This window comes from Leucoraja erinacea, chromosome 32 (assembly GCF_028641065.1).
Source record: "Leucoraja erinacea ecotype New England chromosome 32, Leri_hhj_1, whole genome shotgun sequence".
NCBI lineage: Eukaryota > Metazoa > Chordata > Chondrichthyes > Rajiformes > Rajidae > Leucoraja > Leucoraja erinaceus.
In genome coordinates, this window is record NC_073408.1 from 4,857,880 (window position 1) to 4,881,180 (window position 23,301).

General features: G+C 45.5%; 1 protein-coding gene across 1 annotated transcript in view; it reads right to left on the minus strand.

The window, feature by feature from the left end:
• Positions 1–23,301, minus strand: part of pcsk7 (proprotein convertase subtilisin/kexin type 7) — a 132,522-nt gene that overhangs the window by 74,045 nt on the left and 35,176 nt on the right. The window contains exon 8 of the mRNA XM_055660607.1: positions 19,580–19,680. Coding sequence (XP_055516582.1) covers positions 19,580–19,680 — 101 coding nt within the window. The remainder of the gene's footprint in view (positions 1–19,579; positions 19,681–23,301) is intronic.

Sequence of the window (23,301 nt, forward strand, 5' to 3'; positions counted from 1 at the left end):
AGGGGAAGGATGGAGAAAGCAAGGACTACCTGAAATTGGAGAAGTCAATCTTCATACCGTGAAATAAGCAAAATATGAGGAGCTCTTCCTCCAATTTGCGCCTGGACTCACTCTGGCAATGGAGGGGGCCCAGGACAGAAGGTCGCGCAGCAAGTGGCGTTTCAGGTCGAGACCCTTCTTCAGGCTGAGAGTCAGGGAGTCACCTATTCCTTTTTCTCCAGAGATGTTGCCTGTCCCGCTGGAGTTACTCCAACATTTTGTGTCTATCTTTGGTGTAAACCAGCATCTGCAGTTCCTTCCTACACCTAGAATATTGAATATGGCTTGTGTCCTCACTGTTCTGACCAACACATGTTGTTACTGCGTGGATAAAGACATGGTGGGTCACATATTGTAAAGTTTACCGTGAGGTTCAAGATAATGGTTGGGTAAAAATAAGAAATTTTTGATTGCATCAAATTCTGGCCTAAAATTATTTTGTCTCATTTTTGTCATGCTCCAACTAACCACACGATATATTATATAAATTCATTTTCCATTACTCAAACATCTGACGAGAACGCCTGTGGATCCAATTCACCACACACAGGAAGTTGAGCCTTGCTACTGGAGAAATAGGTTTCTCATCATCTTATGTATGCTCCTCTGCCTCCGATGCTCCTGAGAAAACAATCTAAAAGCCCTGTCCCACTGTATGAGCTAATTCAAGAGCTCTCCCGAGTTTGCCCCGATTCGAACTCGGAGAATTACAGTAATGGCCGCTCGTAGGTATTCGGGGCTCTCGTGGACATTTTTCAACATGTTGAAAAATCTTCACGAGTCTTCCCCTGCTTACCTGCCGTTAGCGAGTCTTCCCGAGTACCTGCCGTTAGCGTTACGAGCCGCTAAGAGACGTCCCCGAGCTCCGACGTACCCGCCACGTTCATTCTCCGTGCTTACCACGAGTTTGATTTTTTTTTAAACTCGGGAGACCTCTTGAATGGACTTGTACAGTGGGACAGGGCTTTAAGTTTGTCCCAGCTCTCTTTATAGCTAATATCCTCTCATCCATGCTACATCGTGGCAAACCTCTTCTGCACTCTCTCCAAGGTCTCAACACTCATCCTGCAACGTGGCAACTAAGAATGGCACATTATACTACAAAAGTGGCCTGACTTCAGCTGCAACACAACTTCTTGCACTCAATGAAGAGTTACACCTCGCATGACACCTCCACCCCATTGTGGACATCGTAGTGCATCAGTTCCCCAGACAAAGTCCCAGCAGAAAGAGGGAGAGAGGGGTGGATGTGACTGGGGCTGGTATCATGGTACAAGGCTAGGAAAGGTTTAGAAGGACATGGGTCAAAAGCGGGCAAATGGGATTCGCTTGGATGGGCGACTTGCTCGGAATGGACAAGTCGGTTTCCGTGTTGTAGGACTCCATATCGGATTGGGTAGAAATGGCACAGGATTATATACTGGATGTGATGGTTGGCAGGCTGTAAGATGAGGACTAAAGGAACTTTATTGTTGCATGTGGGAAGCTGGGGGAAGATGAAAGATGTATAGGATGAAGTAGGTATGGAGGCTCCGTCAACTATGGCAGAGGGAAAGCCACGCTTCTGGAAGAAGGAGTGCATTTCAGAAGCCTTGGAGCAGATAGTCTCATTTGAGAACATCCTGCACCATCATCCCCAAGTCTCTTTGCATCTCTGCTTTCTGAATTCTCTCCCATTTAGAAAATAGTCTAAGCCTTTATTCCTTCTACCAAATGCACGACTCCACATTTTGCTATTTCGACAATGGTATCAAAATTACTTAATTGGCTGTGACTTGAGACATTCTGAAATTGTGAAAGGGAGTTTAATTTAAAGACATAAGCTCTTTTGCGGATAATTTCAATAACAACCATAACCCCAATATCGGGAAAGCAAGCAAGGAGTTACATTCAACTGCCAGAGGAATAAATTAATTTATTGAAAACGACAGCAAAAAGTTAATTTGCAAACTTCTTCCAAATGTTTTAGAGATCTTTAAAAGATCTGTATGATTAACTTTGGGATGAGTCAAGCAATGATTTGCATATGAGAATTTAAAAAATAGTATAATCTTTTTGTTTATACATTAGAGCTGCAGCCATGCTCTGCAATAGTCCACATGTGGAAAACATGACCTGGATGATATTATTATTCTAACATGAATCCCAGAGTTGGTTGGCTGTTTGAAATAAAAGCATTTTCAGCTTTAACTGTTATATTTCTGATAGCACCTCTGCATCAGAACAGCTGTATTGGTGAGTTGCTTGAATGCGTTTAAGGTGAGGGGGGGGAAAGATTGAATAGGGACTGGAGGACCAATTTTTTCTTTTTACACAAAGGGTGGTGGGTGTATGGAACAAGCTGCAAGAGGAAGTAGTTGAGGCAGGTAACATTTAAACCAGTGGTTCCCAACGTGGGGCGTACGCCCCACAGGGGGGCAATTTGATTTTTAAGGGGGGGCAATTGAGTGCGACTGAGGAGGTCTGGGTCCAAATTTTCAATTTTTATTTTTTAGGATTTTCCATCAGGTAAACATATGTAGTTTATGTTTCAGATGTTATTTTGAGTAAATATTTTTTCTGGGGTAAAAAAGGTCTTTATTGTGTAGTTATTACATAATCACCGCGCCATCGCTCTTCATGCACGTCGCAGAATGTTCTCTCTCTTTATTACCTGTGAATACTCTTTTATTATCATATTTATCGTTATGATTATTTTAATACCACCTAATGTTTTTTTCTTTTTTTTTTTTTTACAATTTCTTGCTCAGAACTTTAACTGTCTTTTGTTTATTTCATTTTTCTTTTTCATGGATGCCATGTTCTTTTGAAGCTTGTTTGTATTGGCGTTTAAAAAAAATAAAAAAATGACCAAGGTATTGGCGTTTTACAGGGCGTCGCGGTGTGCTTCTTTAGCTGAAATGGAGTTCACTTTTTAAATGATAAGAATTATATATCACCACATGAGGTGGGGCATCAGGATTTTAGAGGTGATTAGGTGGGGCATGGCCAAAAAAAGGTTGGGAACCACTGATTTAGACAGGTACTCGCATGGGGCAGTTTTAGAGGGATATGGGCCAAATGCAGGCAGGTGGGACTTGTGTAGGTGGGGCATGTTGTGGGCATGTTGGGGGCGATGGGCCAACAGAGATCTGCTCTGATGGACAGACAGTCCAAAGGGGATGCTGCATGAGAAGGCGGCTGGTACTGAGAGAACATTGCACAGCCAAATGTATAGAAAGGGACTGCAGATGCCTGTTTATACCGAAGATTAACACAAAGTAGTAGCTCAGTGCGTCAGGCAGCATCTCTGGTGAAAAAGGATGGGAGACATTTCAGGTCGGTTTTTGTCGGGCCTTTCTTTAGACTGGTCACGACCTGAAACGTCACCCGTGCTTTTTCTCCTGAGATGCTGCCAGAGGCACAGACAGATGTGTTGTTCTGTTAAACTAAGACCAATCCTGCTCTCTCATCCGAGGTATAAAAGATCCCACGACACGATTTCAAAACAGCAGCTAGGTTTTCCCTGGCACTGGACAATCTTTACTGCTGAATCTCCATCACAGAATCCAAATAAATTGAATACCTAGTTGTCATTAGTATAATCTTAATCAGCTATCTTTATAATGTTATCTGTGGACTTATCTGTCACTAACTGACTTCCATTTATCCTCACTTGAAAATAACTTTAATGGTTATAAACTTCCCAGGACATATCGTAAAAGATGCTACATAAACTCAGTCTTGCCTTTTTCTATTTTGATGGACACTTGGGATTATTAAGCACAAAATTCACATCCAATAGATCCATCTGATCCATGGCGTGAGATCACTTTTAAACCAGGGATTGCCACAGTGCTTACATTATCTGAATCACATGCCCGTCCATAAATATTACAACAGCAATTCTCGGAAGACATACTGTTTAAGAGGGAACTGCAGATGCTGGAGAATCGAAGGTTACACAAAAAAGCTGGAGAAACTCAGCGGGTGCAGCAGCATCTATGGAGCGAAGGAAATGGGCAACGTTTCGGGCCGAAACCCTTCTTCAGACTTCCAGTCTGAAGAAGGGTTTCGGCCCGAAACGTTGCCCATCTCCTTCGCTCCATAGATGCTGCCGCACCCGCTGAGTTTCTCCAACATTTGTGTGTACCTTCGATTTTCCAGCATCTGCATTTCCTTCTTAAACAGAAATGACCCTTCTCCCATCTTCAAAATATTCCTCCTCCGCTTGAACTGCCCGGACAGTCACCAAATCCTCTCTGGCCTTTTCTTTAATCTCAACAGCCGGCGGGACATCAGCCGTCTCAATCTTTCTCCACAGTTTACAATGATATATCCCTCCTGAGATCACACCTTCCCACCAATGGTGAACAACTGCCCTACCAAGGAAACAACCTGCCTGGGGTCATCGGTTGCCGGCCCTGACTGGTCCCGGTCTCTTCTCGCCTCCAGTTCTCCCCCCAACATTCATTCTGAAGAAGGGTCACCTGCCCTTTCTCTCCAGAGATGCTGCCTGACCCATTGAGTTGCTTCAGCACTTTGTGGCCATCTTTGAGTCCCTGCTAGGTTAGTTTACAGAAATCCCTCCACTGGTGTAGACAGCAGCTAGCTCCGAAGATGCGCCAGATGCCGGAGATATATCATGGACCGTAATGTCCCTACCCCACCCCCCCCCCCTCCCCCCCCCCTCCATCACCATCTCATAAATGCAGACAACTAATTTTCAAATGTATTTTCACAAACACAAACCCTCGCTTAAAAAGGTCACCACTCAGAACTGGAAGCGCAATGCGATGCAATTTAAGTGCTCGGTTAATTGACGGAGATGGGCCATTTAAAACCTTTATGGGCATGATGGACACTCAGCATAAAACATGAGCGGAACAAACCGCTACTTAACTTCATCACAGCAGCTTGCATTTCTGCTCTAATACTTCCCAGCTGTGGGAGAAAAACCAGCAGAGACACACAGGCTGCGGACTGGACTTTTAATCTCAGAAAGGGTGTGAGATGTGTCACAGGGTTGCAGTCAAGTTATTTGACTGTTAGTGGTCCAGTATATTCGACTAAACCATTCACCCCGAGCTGTGTGTTTGGTTCCAACCATGCCAACTGGGACTTTAAAATCTAGTCATTCAATATGTTTCATGTTGAAGCCACTTAACGTTTTGATGTGGAATTCTCTGCCACAGAGGGTGGTTGAGGCCTGTTCATTGGCTATATTTAAGAAGGAGTTAGATGTGGCCCTTGTGGCTAAAGGGATCAGGGAGTATGGAGAGAAGGCAGGTACGGGATACCGAGTTGGATGATCAGCCATGATCATATTGAATGACGGTGCAGGCTCGAAGGGCCGAATGGCCTACTCCTGCACCTATTTTCTATGTTTCTATGCCTTTCCCCACAGTGGAAATTTTTGATTCTGGTGTGGGGGGACGTTTATGTTGAATTCTATAATGTGTTGAGTCATTTTTCTTATTTTTAATTTTTTCTATGGATGTACGGAAACTTTATTATTTTGTTTATGTAAAGCACTTTGGTTTCAACACGAGTTGATTTAAACGTGCTATATAAATACAATGTACTTTACTTTACACTGTGAAACTAATGGATTGCGGTAAAACTTTATCCTTACTACTGTTCTGAAGGGACATCAGTCTTTAGACTTTAGAGTTACAGCACGGAAACAGGCCCTTTGGCCCATTGAATCCGTGCCGACCAGCGATCACCCCGTACTCTAGCACTACCCTACACACTAAGCACAATTTACAATTTTACAGAAGTCAATTAACCTACAAACCTGTACATCTTTGGAGTGTGGGAGGAAACCAGAGCACCCATAGAAAAACCACGGGGTCACAGAGAGAAGGCACAAACTCCGTGCAGACAGCATCTACAGGTAGGATCGATTCCAAGCCTCTGTCGCTGGAAGGCAGCAATTCTACCGCTGCGCCACTCCTGTCTGTGAAGGAAGTCTTGCTGCCTTTACCCAGGGCTGGCCTATACCTAACACAACACTGCAGATGCTGGAATGTGGAGTAAAAAAAGAACTGCTGGACAAACTCAGTGGGTAAGGCAGCATCTGCGTAGTTGGATTTCACACACACCGTGTAATCCATTGCTGTCTGGAGAGGTTGCAAAAAATAGACACAAAGTGCCTAAGTAACTCAGCGGGTCTGGCAGCCTTTTCTTTAGAACATGGATAGGCGACATTTCGGGTCGGGACTATTACATTGTCTAAAGATGGGTCCCGACCCAAAATATCATCTGCCCGTTTCCTCCAAAGATGTAGCCTGGCCTCCTGAGTTTGTCCTTAAAATTAGTCGTTACTACTTTGTTTTTTACCGATGTCATTATCTCGTCAATGCAGTGCCAGTTAATAATGGACAATAATGCCCGTCCCACTTAGGAAACCTGAACGGAAACCTCTGGAGACTTTGTGCCCCACCTAAGGTTTCCGTGCGGTTCCCGGAGGTTTTTGTCAGTCTCTCTACCTGCTTCCACTACCTGCAACCTCCGGCAACCACCTGCAACCTCCGGGAATCGCACGGAAACCTTGGGTGGGGCGCAAAGTCTCCAGAGGTTTCCGTTCAGGTTTCTCAAGTGGGACAGGGGCATAAATGTTCGCACTAACAACAATATCCACCAAATGAATTATTAAAACTCTGTACTCTACAAGGGATCTTGCTCCGGGGCACTCTTCCTGTGTTGCCGTGATGTTTAATTCTTTGGAAAAGCAAGGTGAACCCGGCTCCCACAGACACACTGGGAGATGGATCCAGCATCTAATCATCTTTCCAAAAATTCAGAACCATCACGAGTTTAGAGATCTCTCTTGACATCCATCTACCTTCCTTCTGAACACCTTGTCTGGTCTCTCCAGTCTTGGGAAATAGTATCCATCACATCAAGCACAAACTCCAGGGAATACAAGTGTTTTCAGCCTAAACTGCTCCACACAGCTACCATCCCAGGCATCCACCTCTGGGCAGGGGTATTCTTTGGTAAGCAGGCTATAATTGTAAAGAGAACTCCAGGTGTGGTCTCACCAAGGCCACACGGTATAGGAAGCCTGTTCACTGCAGCTGGACCTTCCATGTTCACCCAAGATGGCGGGGGTGGACGCAAGGAACAAATGGTCGGTATGTGCAGAACTGGGGTTTTACAAACGCCCTAGCTGCCACGAGGTCGGCTGCGGGAGGTTCGCTGGCCGATGCATGGATCCGGGTTCAGGCGAGTAAAGTGGAGTAGGCCGCTGGAGGCCTTGCAGCAGCCTGGGCCTCGACTGGATCGGGCAGCTCTCTAAGAGACCTGCCGGAAGCAACCTGCAGCCACACGGAGCGGTGGGGCAGTGGTGGAGGACACCAACGGCTTTGCTTGGACAGGCCAACCTTGCAACGTTGCCAGGACAACGGGCCTTCATGACCAGGTTAGGAATTCTGCTTTTATCACAATCGGACTTGAAAATGGTGCCAAAAACCGGGAGATTCTTGTATAGTGTCTCAGTCTCCTATACACTCATCCAGAATCCAAGATTATGGTTATATATAATAATCATTATACTGAACCGCATGCAGAAAATAATTTCACTATACCTCAGTACACGTGACTATAAAGTCCCATTGATCCACTGACAATGACCATTCGATGAAGAACAAACCAATGGGCTCACATTTAGCCTCCCTCAAGGGATTACACCACCGTGACTCTGAGCTCTGAAATTGAACTGTAATTTTCTGACAACAGACACACACAAAAAAACTGATCTCACTGACTCACTTCAATTACACATCTAAATGTGCTTTGCCTCCTTACCAAGCAGCTGTGATGGCTGGCTTCACCCAATCTGGCTGCCATGTGCACCTCAGCAGCCGGGGCAATAAAGCCTCACCATACAGCCAGCGGGACTTTGTGAACTGCACGGATCAGGTGGGCGGGTGACGGATGGGGAAAGGGGAGACGAGGGGAGCAATCACCTGTCGGTCTGGGCAGCCTCAGCTTTCTACAAATCAGATCGGAAAGGCTCGAATTGCTTCTAGCATAGGAATAGAAAACATGAGTAGAGGCTGCAGCCAACGGAGCCTTGGAACCATTACAGTGCAGCCCAGATCTACACGCTGAATGAGGCATTGTGAGATATACGATTAATATAGGCCTGTGGGATTAGCATGTACAGGTACAATAGTTGTGAAAGGCAAGATGTGCTGAAGGGCCTGTTTCTACACTGTACAACTCTACAACACAAAAATGTGCAGGTTGTAGCTTTCAACAATGTGCACATTTCTGACTGCCTGATAAAATGACCTGTTGCTGTGTGTAAACTGGTGTCCAGGCATTCCATGTCACAACATGCACACGACTACTGCAAAGAACCTCCATGGGCGTGGCTTATGTCAGTGTACCAAGAGTGCTGTGGGACAAACAGCCCTATCTGTCTAGTTGGTTTGATTACAGCATGACAAGCTTACAGGGGCAGTCGCAATAGAAAATAGACAAAAACTTATTAATTAAGAAAATAGACACAAAAACATGCCAAAAGATGAAAACAAGAACTACGCTTTGGGAGATCAAAGGACACAAAATGCTGAAGTGAATCAGTAGGTCATGCAGCATCTCTGAAGAACATGGATGGGTGATGTACAGTGTCGAGACCCTTCATCAAACGGAGTTTGAAGAAGGATCACGACCCAAAAGGTCACCTATCCATATTCTTCAGAGATGCTGCCGGACGTGCTTTGTTACTCCAGCACTTTGTGTCCTTTAGTTTATTAACCAGCATCTGCAGTTCCTCGTTTCTATGCTTTTGTATATTTCAATTAACTGCAGATTTTGGATAAATGACCACCAGCATAAAAATGAAAGGTAGACAAAAAAAAAGCTGGAGAAACTCAGCGGGTGAGGCAGCATCTATGGAGCGAAGGAATAGGTGGTGCTTTGGTTCAAGACCCTGGGGGGGGGGGGGGGGGGGGGGGGGGGGGGGGGGGGGGGATAAAGAAAGACAGGGGGCTGTGGAAGAGCTGGGAAGGGGAGGGGGGGGGGGGGGGGGGGGGAAGGAGGGAGAAAGCAAGGACTACCTGAAATTGGAGAAGTCAATGTTCATACCACTGGGGTGCAAACTACCCAAGCGAAATGTGAGGTGCTGTTCCTCCAATTTGCAGTGGGACTCACTCTGGCCATAGAGCATAAGAACACTGTGTTTATTTCTAAATACGCTGCACAAAATCATCACAAGAAAATAATTGTAGAGATATATATTTCTTCGTTGATCAACGTCAGCAGAAATGTTACGAAGAAACATTGGACCGCTTCTGATGGTATTTTAATTTTGGATTTGTGAGGAGGAAAGTGCATTGCCAAGTCAGACAGATGTTCTGCAAGTACATATTTACCCCATTCCTTTACTGTTCTGCACAAGTGCTTTTAATCACAGAAACTCGCTCGTAAAAAACAGATGCACGGGGGGTTCCCAGTTTTCACTTTAGGAAAAAAAGGTTCACAACCGTCATAAAAATGACCGCCGACTTGCAGCCAAGCGGCAGGATTGAACACCTTGCGAGCAGGGACATCGTCCTGAAGGCATTTAGTATTACGTCTGACACAAGAGACAGGTTCGTCAATAGACAATAGGTGCACGAGTAGGCCATTCGGCCCTTCGAGCCAGCACCACCATTCAATGTGATCATGGCTGATCATCGACAATCAGTACCCCGTCCCTGCCTTCTCCCCATATCCCCTGACTCCACTATTTTTAAGAGCCCTATCTAGCTCTCTCTTGAAAGCATCCAGAGACCCTGCCTCCACCGCCCTCTGAGGCTGAGAATTCCACAGACTCACCACTCTCTGTGAGAAAAAGTGTTTCCTCTTCTCCATTCAAAATGGCTTACTCCTTATTCTTAAACTGTGGCTCCTGGTTCTGGACTCCCCCAACATCGGGAACATGTTTCCTGCCTCTCGTGTGTCCAAGCCCTTAACAATCTTCTGGCATGCTGGACACTCTCTCAGGCAGCTGTGTCCTTGGTAAATGGGAAATTGTCACCACTTTTTGGCAAATGCAAAAAAAAAATCCCATGTCATGGACCTTTCTCCTTTGAGCAGTGGTGGTGCTACAGTTGATATGGTTTTATACGAGGCTACTGTGAAATCAATGATTAGGCAGCAGGCATCAAATGTTACTGAGTGGTACAGCCACATGATAGACAAGACTCTCAATCGAAGTGGGTGACTGATGACTGGACAGATCACAGATTACTGAGCAAAGACATCCCAAATGTGGACAGACTGGTGGGGCAAGCTAACTTTACCTGCTGAGTGAGAGGTCGGTTAAAGCTGGAGGAGAGGCCCTGCACAGGAGCAGGTGGTGATACGATGCACCAACTGAAGGCCATTGAAAGAAAGAGGGCTCGTGTTTTGGTTGTGCTTTCTTCAGCTCCTCCGAGAAACACCTCAATGCAATTCATGGTGTCGAACCAAGGAACTGCAGATGCTGGTTAATGCACAAAAGTACTGGAGTAACTCGGTAGGTCAGTCAGCGTGCCGGGGGAACGTAGATACAGTTGTTGACGAGACCATTCTACAGGCTGATAGATAGGTGGCACTTCTGGTCAAGGCCCTTCAGTTCCTAGCCCGAAAGGTCACGTGTCCATGTTCTCCAGAGACGCTGCCTGACCTGCTGGGTTACTCCAGCGCTTTGCGTCCTTTCAATGCAATTCATTTTACTACAGTGGATGAGATTCGGACTGGGAACCTTTGGCGATGCAACGTAAATCTGTGTAATGCTTTTCAGATTTTCAGTCGAACGGCACGCACTTCGTAACCATTGAAATGCTTCTGAAATTATTGCTGCTCTGTTGACAAACACCATGGCTAATTATACACTACAGATTCACACTAAAACCAATGCTAAGAATGATCTAATTTCTGTGGTGTCATCTGAAAGGTTGCCCTGATAGGACACCAGAAGAATTCATTATTCTCCTCCAAACAATTTACCTAATCTTTAGAAGTTTGAAGAAGGGTTTCGACCAGAAACGTCACCTACTCCTTTTCTCCAGAGATGCTGGCTGACCCACTGAGTTACTCCAGCATTTTGTGTCTATCTTTGGTGTAAACTAGCATCTGCAGTTCCGTCCTGCACATGCCTAATCTATACAACTGGTGCCGAGGACAGACAAGGTTTCCAATTGGAAATTTCATCCAAGACATGGCACCTCTGACAATGTGGCACTTCCACAATTCAACATTGGACATTGTTGAGACGAATGTTCCAGTCACTGGATATAATCAAACCTACAAGTTTCCCCTAAAGTGCTGTCCATTAAAGCTGACAAAGGGAGTGACTAAAGGGCCTGTCCCACTTAAGCGACTCTTTAAGCATCTGCCAGGGACTAGTTTTAATGGAATTCACCTACAACACCTGGTGACAACCTACGACAACAAAAATTGTCACCACTGTCGCCGAAAGTTTTAGTCAGAGGGTGTGGAATTCATTGCCACAGAAGGCTGTGGAGGCCAAGTCAATGGATATTTTTAAGGTGGAGATTGACAGATTCTTGATTAGTACGGGTGTCAGGGGTTATGGGTTATCGGGAGAAGGCAGGAGAATGGGGTTAAGAGGGAATGATAGATCAGACATGATTGAATAGTGGAGTCAACCTAATGGGCCGAATGGCCTACTTCTGCTCCGAGAACATATGAATCTTTGATTCCCAGTCTATATATTTCCTGACGTGACTCCACGTTTTAGTTTGATTAAGCTTCTTGGAGCATTTTCCTTTACTTGGGCTGCTTGACAAATGGAAACTGTAACTGTTGTTAATTACACTAAAATATCGCTAGCTAGAATTAGGTTGTATACAAATTCAATGGCATTTATTTTGTGTCTGGGTCTCAGCCTCTCATGCTAGCTACCACATGGGACACAGAAAACGATAATCACTTCTGCTAATAACAGGTATATTTATTTATTTATTTAGAGTTGTCAGGCCAAAATTATTATATTTCCTATGCGGCTGTCAAATTGTAAAATGGGAGTTTTCCTAATCTTGAACTGAAGAGCGATTCAAGATTCAAGTGAGTTTATTGTCATGTGTCCCTGATAGGACAATGAAATTCTTGCTTTGCTTCAGCACACCAGAACATAGTAGGCATTGACTACAAAACAGATCAGTGTGTCCATATACCATTATATACGTATATACACACACACGCACACGAATACATAAACTGATAAAGTGGAAATAACAGACAATGGGCTATTAATGTTCAGAGTTTTGTCCGAGCCGAGTTTAATAGCCAGATGGCTGTGGGGAAGTAGCTATTCCTGAACCTGGTGGTTGGTTAAAGTGGAACTTTAACCAGCGATAAGAACAATAGGCGTGACAATAGGGGAGGGGAGGGGAGGGGGAAGGGGGAAGAAGAAGGGTAGTTACAAATTTCCACCCAGGATCTGCAATAAGAACTCCCAGGTGATCAAATGCAGCAACACAGGAAACAGACTGAATGGTGGCCAAACCCATCCCACACACTGACTGCACCGTCTTCCCATATTCCTTCGCCAGTCTATCAGGTGGAGCTGATTTTATATCCACATGGGAATTTTATATCCACATGGAGCCAATCCCACCTTGTACAAATATTGAATTTCAAAGCTTGCCCTGGGCATGAAATCAAACAGATTTGGTTCTGTGGTCAGGTTGGGAACAGAACTCAGTGCATTTCCCCATTACACCCGCACTGTCGATGAGTAAGCCTGCCTTTACGCTGACCTATATCTCAACTGTTGAACACCTTGCGAGACTTTGATGTTTGAAACGAACTCCCGACCGGAGTCCCAAACTCACCAGGGTAAATCTGGCTGCTTGATGCAGAATTACTGATACTTCCCAGCACGTTCTGGCCCAAAGACTCAGTATTACACCTGGCTTGTAGGAATTTGCCTTGGGGAAAGATTTTTATTTGAGCCAAGGTCTTCTGCTCCATTCTTAAAATAAGCCTCCAAAGACACGTTTGGGCACTCTTGCATGGCATGAGTTAAAGTATTTTCCTTATTTAGCCCAAATCAGTCAATTAACAAGCATTCCGCTTCCCTCAGACCCTATAAACAGCCTTTCACTACTTTTCTTCCTGTCACTATTCCAATTTACACATCAATTCTTTACACCATGGCCTGCAGTCTCAATGAAAAACCTGATACATGGCACCTCATCAAACATCATCTGTAAGTCAAGCAATCTCACAGCCCTCATCCAGAGTTTAGTTTCGTTTATTATTGTCACGTGTACTGAGGTACAGCGAGAAGATTCTCTTGCGTGCAAAGCAGTCAGCGAAAAGACAATACATGATTGCAATTAAGATGTCCACAATGTACATTTACAGGATCAATGGCATGACGTTTGGTGCAAGGTAAAGTTCCGTAAAGTCCAATGATAGATAGTTCGAAGGTCTCCAATGAGGTACATGGGAGATCGGGACCGCTCTCTAGTTGGTGATAGTAGGATGGTTCAGTTGCCTGATAACAGCTGGGAAGAAACTGCCCCTGAATCTGGAGGTGTGCATTTTTGGAATTGTGTACCACTTGCTTGATGGAAGAAGAGGGAGTGACCGGGGCGAGACTGGTCCTTGATTATGCTGCTGGCCTTGCCGAGGCAGCGTGAAGAGTAGATGAAATCAATGGCAGGGAGGATCGTTTGTGTGATGGTCTTGGCTACGTTCAGTGATTGCATCAAAATGTAATGAAGTTAGCTGAACTTGATTTACCTTTAACAAATCTAGGCTGATTTTCTCTAATCAATCCAATTCTTTTCGAACTGATTGCTAACGTTGTTCCTGATTATGGGCTCTGCAATACTAGAAACCCAAGGGGCAACTATATGGAACAAGCTGCCAGAGGAAGAGGTTCAGGTAGATATAACTTGAAGGCAGACTTTTGGACAGGTGCATGGACGGGAATGGTTTAGAGGGATATGGGCCAAATGCAGGCAATTGGGGCGCGTGTCAATGGGCATCTTAGTTGGCATGGACTAGTTGGGCCGAATGGTCTGTTTCTGTGCTGAACGGCTCTATCAGCACATATTTCAGAATGTCCAGGACATTCCCACGAGATTTAAAAAATAAAAACAGTTCAATAAGCCAAGGGCAAACGCCCATGGTTTCCCCAAACTCTACAGAAAATAATCGTAAAACTCCCGATGGAGTCCATGTCTGGTGATGTCTGGATTTATCAGAATAGCTCAAGCAGGGGCAGGAATAGGCAGAGCAAGAAAACAACCACGGCCAAAGGTATTACAGTGAAGTTATAAACACATTCATGTCCTGCTTTGCAGCCTCCAGCACCTAGCTGGAGTTAAGCAGCTGCACATGTGCAACCGCCATTGTATTTGTTTACGATTCCTTTTTGATCCCAACATGATTAATGTCAAGAGGAGAGGAATGCAATAAGACCACAAATGGTGATGCTGAGACTACACACGCCATCCCAGATGGCCAGGCTGCACGCTCAAATATTCAACATGGTGAAAGAGAGAAGACAGAGAGAGCGAGAGGGGGCAGAGAGAGAGAGAGGGGGTAAAGAGAGTGAAATGAGGCAGAGAAGCGAGAGGGAGATAAAGAAGCAAGAGTCAGAAAAGAAAGGGAAGAGAGAGAGAAGAAAAAAGAGATAGTGAAGAGAAAAGAGAGAAACAGAAAAGGGAGATGGAGTGAGAGACAGTGACATAAAGGGACAAAGGGGGAGAGAAGGACAACAAGAGTGAGGTGGGGTGGGGGGGAGAGCGAGAGAATTTCTATTGATGGATAGAAAGCATTTCCCACCAGCAAAACTTCTTACTAAAAAAAATCTCAAATACTAACATGAGTTATTCAAAATATGCTCGCATCAAAATCCACGGTCTGTTTTATGGGATTTAAAAAAATCTTTCTATATAGTTTTAAGCGCCAAGTTGGAGATGGCCCAAACTGGACAAGGTGAAGTGACGTTTATGCTGAAAAACAGAAACGGTTACAGGCAGACAAAAACATGTGGTGAAGCACATGTAGATTTAGACCGTGTGCTGCCCAGTGCATGAGTGATACTGCAAGCAGAATGTGGCAATTTATTGAAGTGTTTGAATCAACCAAGTTCAATATTAGTTTCGGCCCGAAACGTCGCCTATTTCCTTCGCTCCATAGATGCTGCTGCACCCACTGAGTTTCTCCAGCACTTTTGTGTACCTTAAATATTAGTGATCTCCTCATTTTAGTTTAGATATACGGTGCGGTACACAGGCCCACCGAGTCTTCACCAGCACTAATTATCCCACACACTCGGGACAATTTACAATGATGTCAAGCCAATTAACCTACAGACATTTGTTTCAGAAGGAACTGCAGATGCTGGAAAATCTAAGGTTGACAAAAATGCTGGAGAAACTCAGCGGGTGCAGCAGCATCTATGGAGCGAAGGAAATAGGCAACGTTTCGGGCCGAAACCCGGAAGGTTTTGGGTGGGGCGCAAAGTCTCCACGGGGTTTCCGTTCAGGTTTCCAAAGTGGGACAGGGGCATAACAGACTAGCCCAATGCACGCTGGAGACAAAAGCACCTTGTGTTTCCTCCACAGAGTCGCTGATAAAAGACGATGGATTCTAATCACTGCGTGTGCGTCTGATCATTTCTTACAGGAGGGCAGATTCACACTCTCATCTCCAGCTCTCGTTAGTGAGTAGAAACAGCAGCAACCACACTGCTGCCAGAACATGCTCTCATCTGGTTGCGAAACTAAGTTTTCAGATTTCAAAGGCTGCCTGCAATGCAAATCGCAGCTAATAAACCAGATTTTTGGGGGGATTTTTTTTAAATGGGTTGACATATGAAAATGGAATTCATGCTGGCATGCCAATTGAATTTTTTTTAATTTATACTGTGTAAAATAAAAAATATCCTGAACAATCCAGACATTGACCTTTTCAGAAACAGTTGAAACGAAGATTGCATCTGGTTTTCCATCCCATTTCACCCACCGTTAATTAAAGCTCTGAATGATTGCCAGTTGGGTTGCGTTTCCAACTCTGCAAGAAGGATGCTCATGTGATAGTAAGCAGGCAGTGGCATTGAAACCTTAAATAAATCTTCAGACGAACACTCCAAAAACCTTTACCTAATTAGGTCTTTGGGTGAACTTTAAAGGATGTAATCAAGTCCTAGTGGGAATGAGATGGAGGTGTAAATGCTCTCGGGTTTACTAAGACGGCGATGCTTTTGCTATTAAACGGGGCAAATCCTGGTGCTCACCATTAAAAATTGGGTAACCCATCACCAATATTTCCCAAGTGATCGCTTAACTTCTTGCCCAGCCAGTAGTAAACCCACTCAGATAGCTGGAAACGCAAGATGGTGGTCTATAAATAAATAGACACAAAGTGCTCAATAGGAACCCGAGGAGCAAGCTTATCACACTAAAGGGTCTGTCCCACTAAGGCTATTTTTAGGCGACTGTCATAGTCGTAGCAGGTCGCCAAAAAAAACGGCAACTGGACCCCCCCCTTCGACGTAAATTTTGAAATAGAATCGTTACTTTAACAACAAAATAAAACAAAGTCAGCACCCGGTGACATAGAAACATAGAAACATAGAAATTAGGTGCATTCGGCCCTTCGAGCCTGCACCGCCATTCAATATGATCATGGCTGATCATCCAACTCAGTATCCCGTACCTGCCTTCTCTCCATACCCCCTGATCGCCCTTAGCCACAAGGGCCACATCTAACTCCCTCTTAAATATAGCCAATGAACTGGCCTCAACTACCCTCTGTGGCAGAGAGTTCCAGAGATTCACCACTCTCTGCGTGAAAAAAGTTCTTCTCATCTCGGTTTTAAAGGATTTCCCCTTTATCCTTAAGCTGTGACCCCTTGTCCTGTGACAACCTACGTTAACCTGGCTACATCTATGACCACACCTACGTCAGGTGATGTCAAGCTACGCTCATTGGCGTCAAACCCACAGTCGCTGACTGTCTCGAAACATGTTGAAAATCCAGCGGCGACCAGAAAGACGCTACGACTCTTTGGACGACTGAGACGACGATTCACGACCGTACAGGCGACACCCTGGCGACCATGTGGTGACAGCCTAGTTGCCTGTAGTCGCCTAAAAAAATAGCCTAAGTGGGACAGGGGCATAAGGGTGATGGTATATGGAACGAGCTGCCAGAGCAGGTAGTTCAGGCAGGTACTATCACAACATTTAAAAGACATTTGGACAGGTACTAGGAGAGGAGGGGTTTAGAAGGATATGGGCCAAATGCAGGCGGGTGGGACTTGGCATCTTGTGTGGCATTGCCAAGTTGGGCCGAAGGGCCTGTCCTCACACTGTATGACTACATAGAATGAAAAGGAGAAGGGTTTGATGTTCTGCTCTGTGTTGCAATGCATCAGCTGAATTGACATTTAGGGAGTGGAAGAGATAGATTTAATAATAATATTTAGGCTTGGGCGCAAACAATCTTTTTCTCTGGTAATTACCGCACCCAGTCACACTGAATAAATATTAAAAAGAACATACATCACCAAATCTGATTTTCATGTTGATGCAGTCTAAATAAATCTCACCAACATCTCCTCCGAATGGTTCAGGAAACGTGGCATGGTGCCAAATACACTTCAGGCCTTCCGCAGGTGTCAGTGGGGAGTACACTGACTGGTTACATCATGGTCTGGTTTGGTAATGCCCAAACTCAAGAACGAAGGAGGCTGCAGGAAGTGGTGGACATTGTCCAGTCCACTATTGTCCAGGTGAGCTCAGAGACTTTTTGCTCCCTGCTCTCCAACTGCCGTCCTGCCTTGAGGATCGGGAAAACCGAATTGGAGGGAATGCAGACACATGTGTGGGGCGGCACGGTGGTAGAGTTGCTGCTTTAGGCCGTCAGAGACCCGGGTTTGATCCTGACCACAAGGTGCTGTCTGTACGGAGTTTGTACGTCATCCCTGTGACTAGCGTGGGTTTTCTACAGGAGCTCCAGCTCCCTCCCACACTCCAAACATGTATTGGTTCATAGGATAGGCAAAAATGCTGGAGAAACTCAGCGGGTGCAGCTGCATCTATGGAGCGAAGGAAATAGGCGACCCTTCTTCAGACCCAGATAAAGGGGGAATCCTTTAGGACCGAGATGAGAAAAACATTTTTCACACAGAGAGTGGTGAATCTCTGGAACTCTCTGCCACAGAAGGTAGTTGAGGCCAGTTCATTGGCTATATTTAAGAGGGAGTTAGGTGTGGCCCTTGTGGTTAAAGGGATCAGGGGGTATGGAGAGAAGGCAGGTACAGGATACTGAGTTGGATGATCGTGTGTAGGATAGTGTTAGTGTACAGGGTGATCGCTGGTCGGCACGGACTCGGTGGGTCGAAGGGCCCGTCTACGCGCTGCATCACTAAACTGAAATAAACCAGGCTAAACTAAACTATAGAAAAGAGTTTTGACAGACCTGACTGCAGTGCTGAACACGTCATTACATATTTCATCGGCTGCTCATGTAATTTTTACAGTTCATCTCCCTGAAGCCACTGTGTTTTGGTGCTTGTCTTGCCAAGAGCTACCAGGAGACATCCTGGAAAGGAGGGATATTTCTAGTTCTCAATTTGCTTTATCGAGCTGAATCTACAAGAACACTTTCCCACCATTTACGTTTCACTGGAGGAAGTGCACAAATGATCCTGTACACTTGCTTCCTGTATTACTTCATGTTCATAGAAACATAGAAAATAGGTGCAGGAGTAGGCCATTCGGCCCTTCGAGCCAGCACCATCATTCAATGTGATCATGGCTGATTATCCAGAATCAGTACTCCGACAGCTACATTCAACTCTCTCTTGAATACATCCAGTGATTTAACCTCCACTGCCTTCTGTGGCAGAGAATTGCACAGATTCACAACTCACTGGCTGAAAAAAATAAATCCTTATCGCAGTCGTAAATGGTCTATCCCTTATTCATAAGTGATAGGAGCAGAATTAGGCCATTTGGCCCATCGAATCTACTCCGCTATTCAATCGCAGCTGATCTATCTTTCCCTCTCGACCCCATTCGCCTGCCTTCTCCTCATAACCTTTGACACCCTTGCTATTCAATAATCTGTCAATCTCTGCCTTGAAAATACTCAATGACTCGGCCTCCACAGCCGTTCGTGATAATGAATTCCAGAGATTCACCACCTTCTGACTAAGGAGATTCTTCCTCATCTCCTTTCTAAAGGTATGTCCTTTTATTCTGAGCCAATGCCTTCTAGTCCTAGACTCTCCCACTAGTGGAAACATCCTCTCCCCATCCATTGTACCCAGGCATTTCACTACCTGGTAAGTTTCAATGAGGTTCCCCCTCTTTCTTCTACTTTACGGAAAGTGGGCGGAAGGCATTGTCTAGTAAATAAAGTATTAGAGACACAAGAGATTGTTGATACCAGACCTTGAGCAAAAATATAACATAATATAAAATATGAGCACATTTTCCAATTAGGTTATAAAAGACAAGGCTCAGTGATGTTGAAAGCCGGACAATGATTATCCACGATTGTTTTAAGTGTAACTGTTCACACTTACGATGCTTCTCATCATCTTGTCGCCACTGCTGAAGGTGACTGCCAGCATGGAGGCACATTGCTCTGCATAGAATGGCATGTGGCCTTCTTCATCCACGGCCCCTGGAGAGAGACAGAACAGATTAAAGCTGAAAGCGCCTCGGAAAATGGCGCGCAACCAAACATTCACTCTGCCGGTTGGGCAGCAGGAATTAAACCAGGGCGCGCTGGCCCTTCAAGAAGCCATGAACAAACATAGATCGAGATACAAGGAACAGCAGATGCTGCAATCTTGAGCAAAAGGGGATCTTATAGAAACTTACAAAATTCTTAAGGGGTTCGACAGGCTAGATGCAGGAAGATTGCTCCCGATGTTGGGGAAGTCCAGGACAAGGGGTCACAGCTTAAGGATAAGGGGGAAATCCTTTAAAACCGAGATGAGAAGAACTTTTTTCACACAGAGAGTGGTGAGTCTCTGGAACTCTCTGCCGCAGAGGGTAGTCGAGGCCAGTTCATTGGCTATATTTAAGAGGGAGTTAGATGTGGCCCTTGTGGCTAAGGGGATCAGAGGGTATGGAGAGAAGGCAGGTACGGGATACTGAGTTGGATGATCAGCCATGATCATATTGAATGGCGGTGCAGGCTCGAAGGGCCGAACGGCCTACTCCTGCACCTAATTTCTATGTTTCGAAAATAAAAAGTGCTGGAGTAATTCCACTGGTCAGTGGAGGGGATGGAGAGGTGACGTTTCGGATCAGGACCATTCTTCAGACGGATCATAGTGGGGAGGAAAGAGCGCTGGAAAAAGGAGGCGTTTGGTACCAAAATCTACCTGTAGTAACTAAGAGCATGTAATCCACTATTTATTAATTTCATATAAAAACATACTAGAATAGCAATATAACTATGGTTGCCTTCAGGTTAACAGTGATGGTTTATTTTAATCTCGTCCATTGCTACATCTTCTGGGCACATTGCTTTAGCCCCACCAGTCGAGCTCTGAACTTCTATACACCCCTTTGGAGTGCCTTCATGACTGGAGGCTCTGCAAATCCCTGTTGCACCACTCTTCCCTTCAATAGCATGCACACCAAAACCCACATCTTTGACCAAGCGGTTGGTCATTTTAGTTAGCTACTTTAGGTTAATGTCACGTGTACCAAGGTGCAGTTTTGTTGCTTGCCCTCCAGTCAGCAGAAAGGCAATACATGATTGATTACAATCTAGCCGTGCACCTTCCCTCGCCTCTCTTTGTTTCAATATCATTTTTTGCTTGAACACGACCCTGTGAATCACCGAGAATCAGAGGTTCAGTACAAATGAACACTATTATTATTATTTCAGATTTCTAATTTCTAAACATTTGTTTTCTTTCCCATTCACAAAACCAATGAATCGGGTGGAAAACTCAACTTCCTGTTGATGAAACCCAAACAGACTAAAGGAGGGGCCAAGAGAATCCACCAAGACTTCCTTCACCCTGATTGCTTGCTCTTCGTTGCTGGAATTGCATTCTCAATCAATTATTGCAGGGCAGTTCAGATTTTAGACTTTAGAGGTGCAGCTCTTTGGAAACAGGCCCTTTGGCCCATCGACCAGTGATAGCCCCGCAAATTAGCACAATCCTACACACAAGGGACAATTTACAGAAGCCAATTAACCTACAAACCTGTACGTCTTTGGAGTGTGGGAGAAAACCGGAGCACCCGGAGAAAACCCACGCAGCCAAAGGGAGAACGTACAAACTCCGTACAGACAGCACCCGTGGTCAGGATCGATCCTGGGTCTCTGGCGCTGTAAGGCAGCAAATCCACCATGTCGGGCGCCAGAGATTTATGATACAAGCAGTTAAATCTAACCACTCCTATTGCCATTGTTCATTCTCGTTGAAATATGTACTTGGATATTTAATGATAACGTTGAGAAGTTAATTATATTTTCAGTCACATGGTATGCGACATTCAACAGAAGCCAATATTCCAAAGTTAACATTTCTGGGAGGTGTATTAAAAGGTCAACTACTAAAAGCTGCAAGAAAATACATTGTTATGTGACATTCACAATAAAGGCCGATGTTTATATAGCACCTTTCTCATTTTGATCAGAAGCCCCAACAATCAATTACACACTTTTGGAAGTTTTGAGCAAGCACTAAAGATAATATCCACAATATTCTCCAACCATGGGCAATATATCAAATTGTTCAGTCTTTAGACTTTAGAGATACAGCACAGAGACAGGCCCTTCAGCCCACCATGTACAGGATACTGAGTTGGATGATCAGCCATGATCATATTGAATGGTGGTGCAGGCTCGAAGGGGCGAATGGCCTACTCCTGCACCTATTTTCTATGTTTCTAAGTCTGCGCCAAACATCGATCACCCCGTACACCGGCACTATCCTACACACACTCGGGACAATTTACACAAGCCAATTAACCTGCAAACCTGCACGTCTTTGGAGCATGGGAGGAAACCAGAGCACCCACAGAAAGCCCACACAGTCACAGGGAGAATCTACAAGCCGCGTACAGACAGCACCCGTAGTCAGGATCAAATCCGGGTCTCTGGTGCTGGAAGGCAGCAACTCTACGCTGCGCCTCTAAGTCAGTTATGTTTCTGTCAAGACATTACCAGGTGGACCACATACTGTGTGCAGTTCTGGCCGTCCCATTACAGGATGGATGTGGTGGTTTTAGAAAGAGTGCAGGAGAGGTTTACTGTCTGGATTGGATGGTGGAGGCTATAAAGGAGCAGTTGGCCAAAGGTGGATTGATTTACCTGGATTATCAGAAACCGAGGGGCCATCTGACAGAATAATTCAATTATGAGAAGCATAGATAGGGCAGGCAGTTAGAATCATTTTCCCAGAGTGGAAGTGTCCACGTCTAGAGGGCAGAGTTTAATGTCAGAAGGGGAAAGATTAAAGGAAATGTGCGGGGCAGGTTTTTCCTTTGTGCAGAGAGAGATGTCTGCAACGTGCTGCTGGGGCGGTGGTGGAAGCCAAGGGCGGAACTCGCTATCAAAACATGGTGGGGACGGGGGACACAATTTTATTGGTGGCCACGCGCGCATGCGCACACTCACACACACACACGCGCGTGTGAGGCTTCGGAGGCTCAATCGAGCACCAAATGCAGCTCAACTCTGCCTGTCTCACCGGGTTAACTACAGCCCTGTCTGGACTGACGGGACACCAGCGCTGCTTCTCCACGCTGGCCATATTTCTCGCAAGCCCAGGCTGTTTCTCTGCGCTAGCTGTGGGCCTGGAGGCACAGCTCGCGTCTGTCTCCTCTTGCGGAGGGGGGGGGCACTCGGGACAGCACCGGAGACCCGGCCGGGATCGATCCTGCCTGCGGATGAGGCGCAGGTCTGTGCCACGTCTCCCTCCTCCAATCATCGCGCCCTCGATCATCAGTCCCACCCCCACTGCCTCGCGGAAAGCGGAGATATTAAAATCTGGGATCACAAAAACCTGGGGGCGGTGTTCCCCACCTCTCAAAACATGGGGGGGGGGCACATGTCCCCTCTGCCCCCCCCCCCCCCCCTGGGTTTTACGCCCCTGGTGGAAGCAGACACGATAAAGGCATGTGAGAGGCTTTGATAGAGGCACATGAATAGGCAGGGAGTCCCTCACAAGTAGGAAGAGGAGATTAGTTTAACTTGGCACATTGCTCAGCAACAAAACTGATGGATAAGACCTAGTTCCTGCGCTGTTCTGTGTTCTGGTGGACCAACTGACCT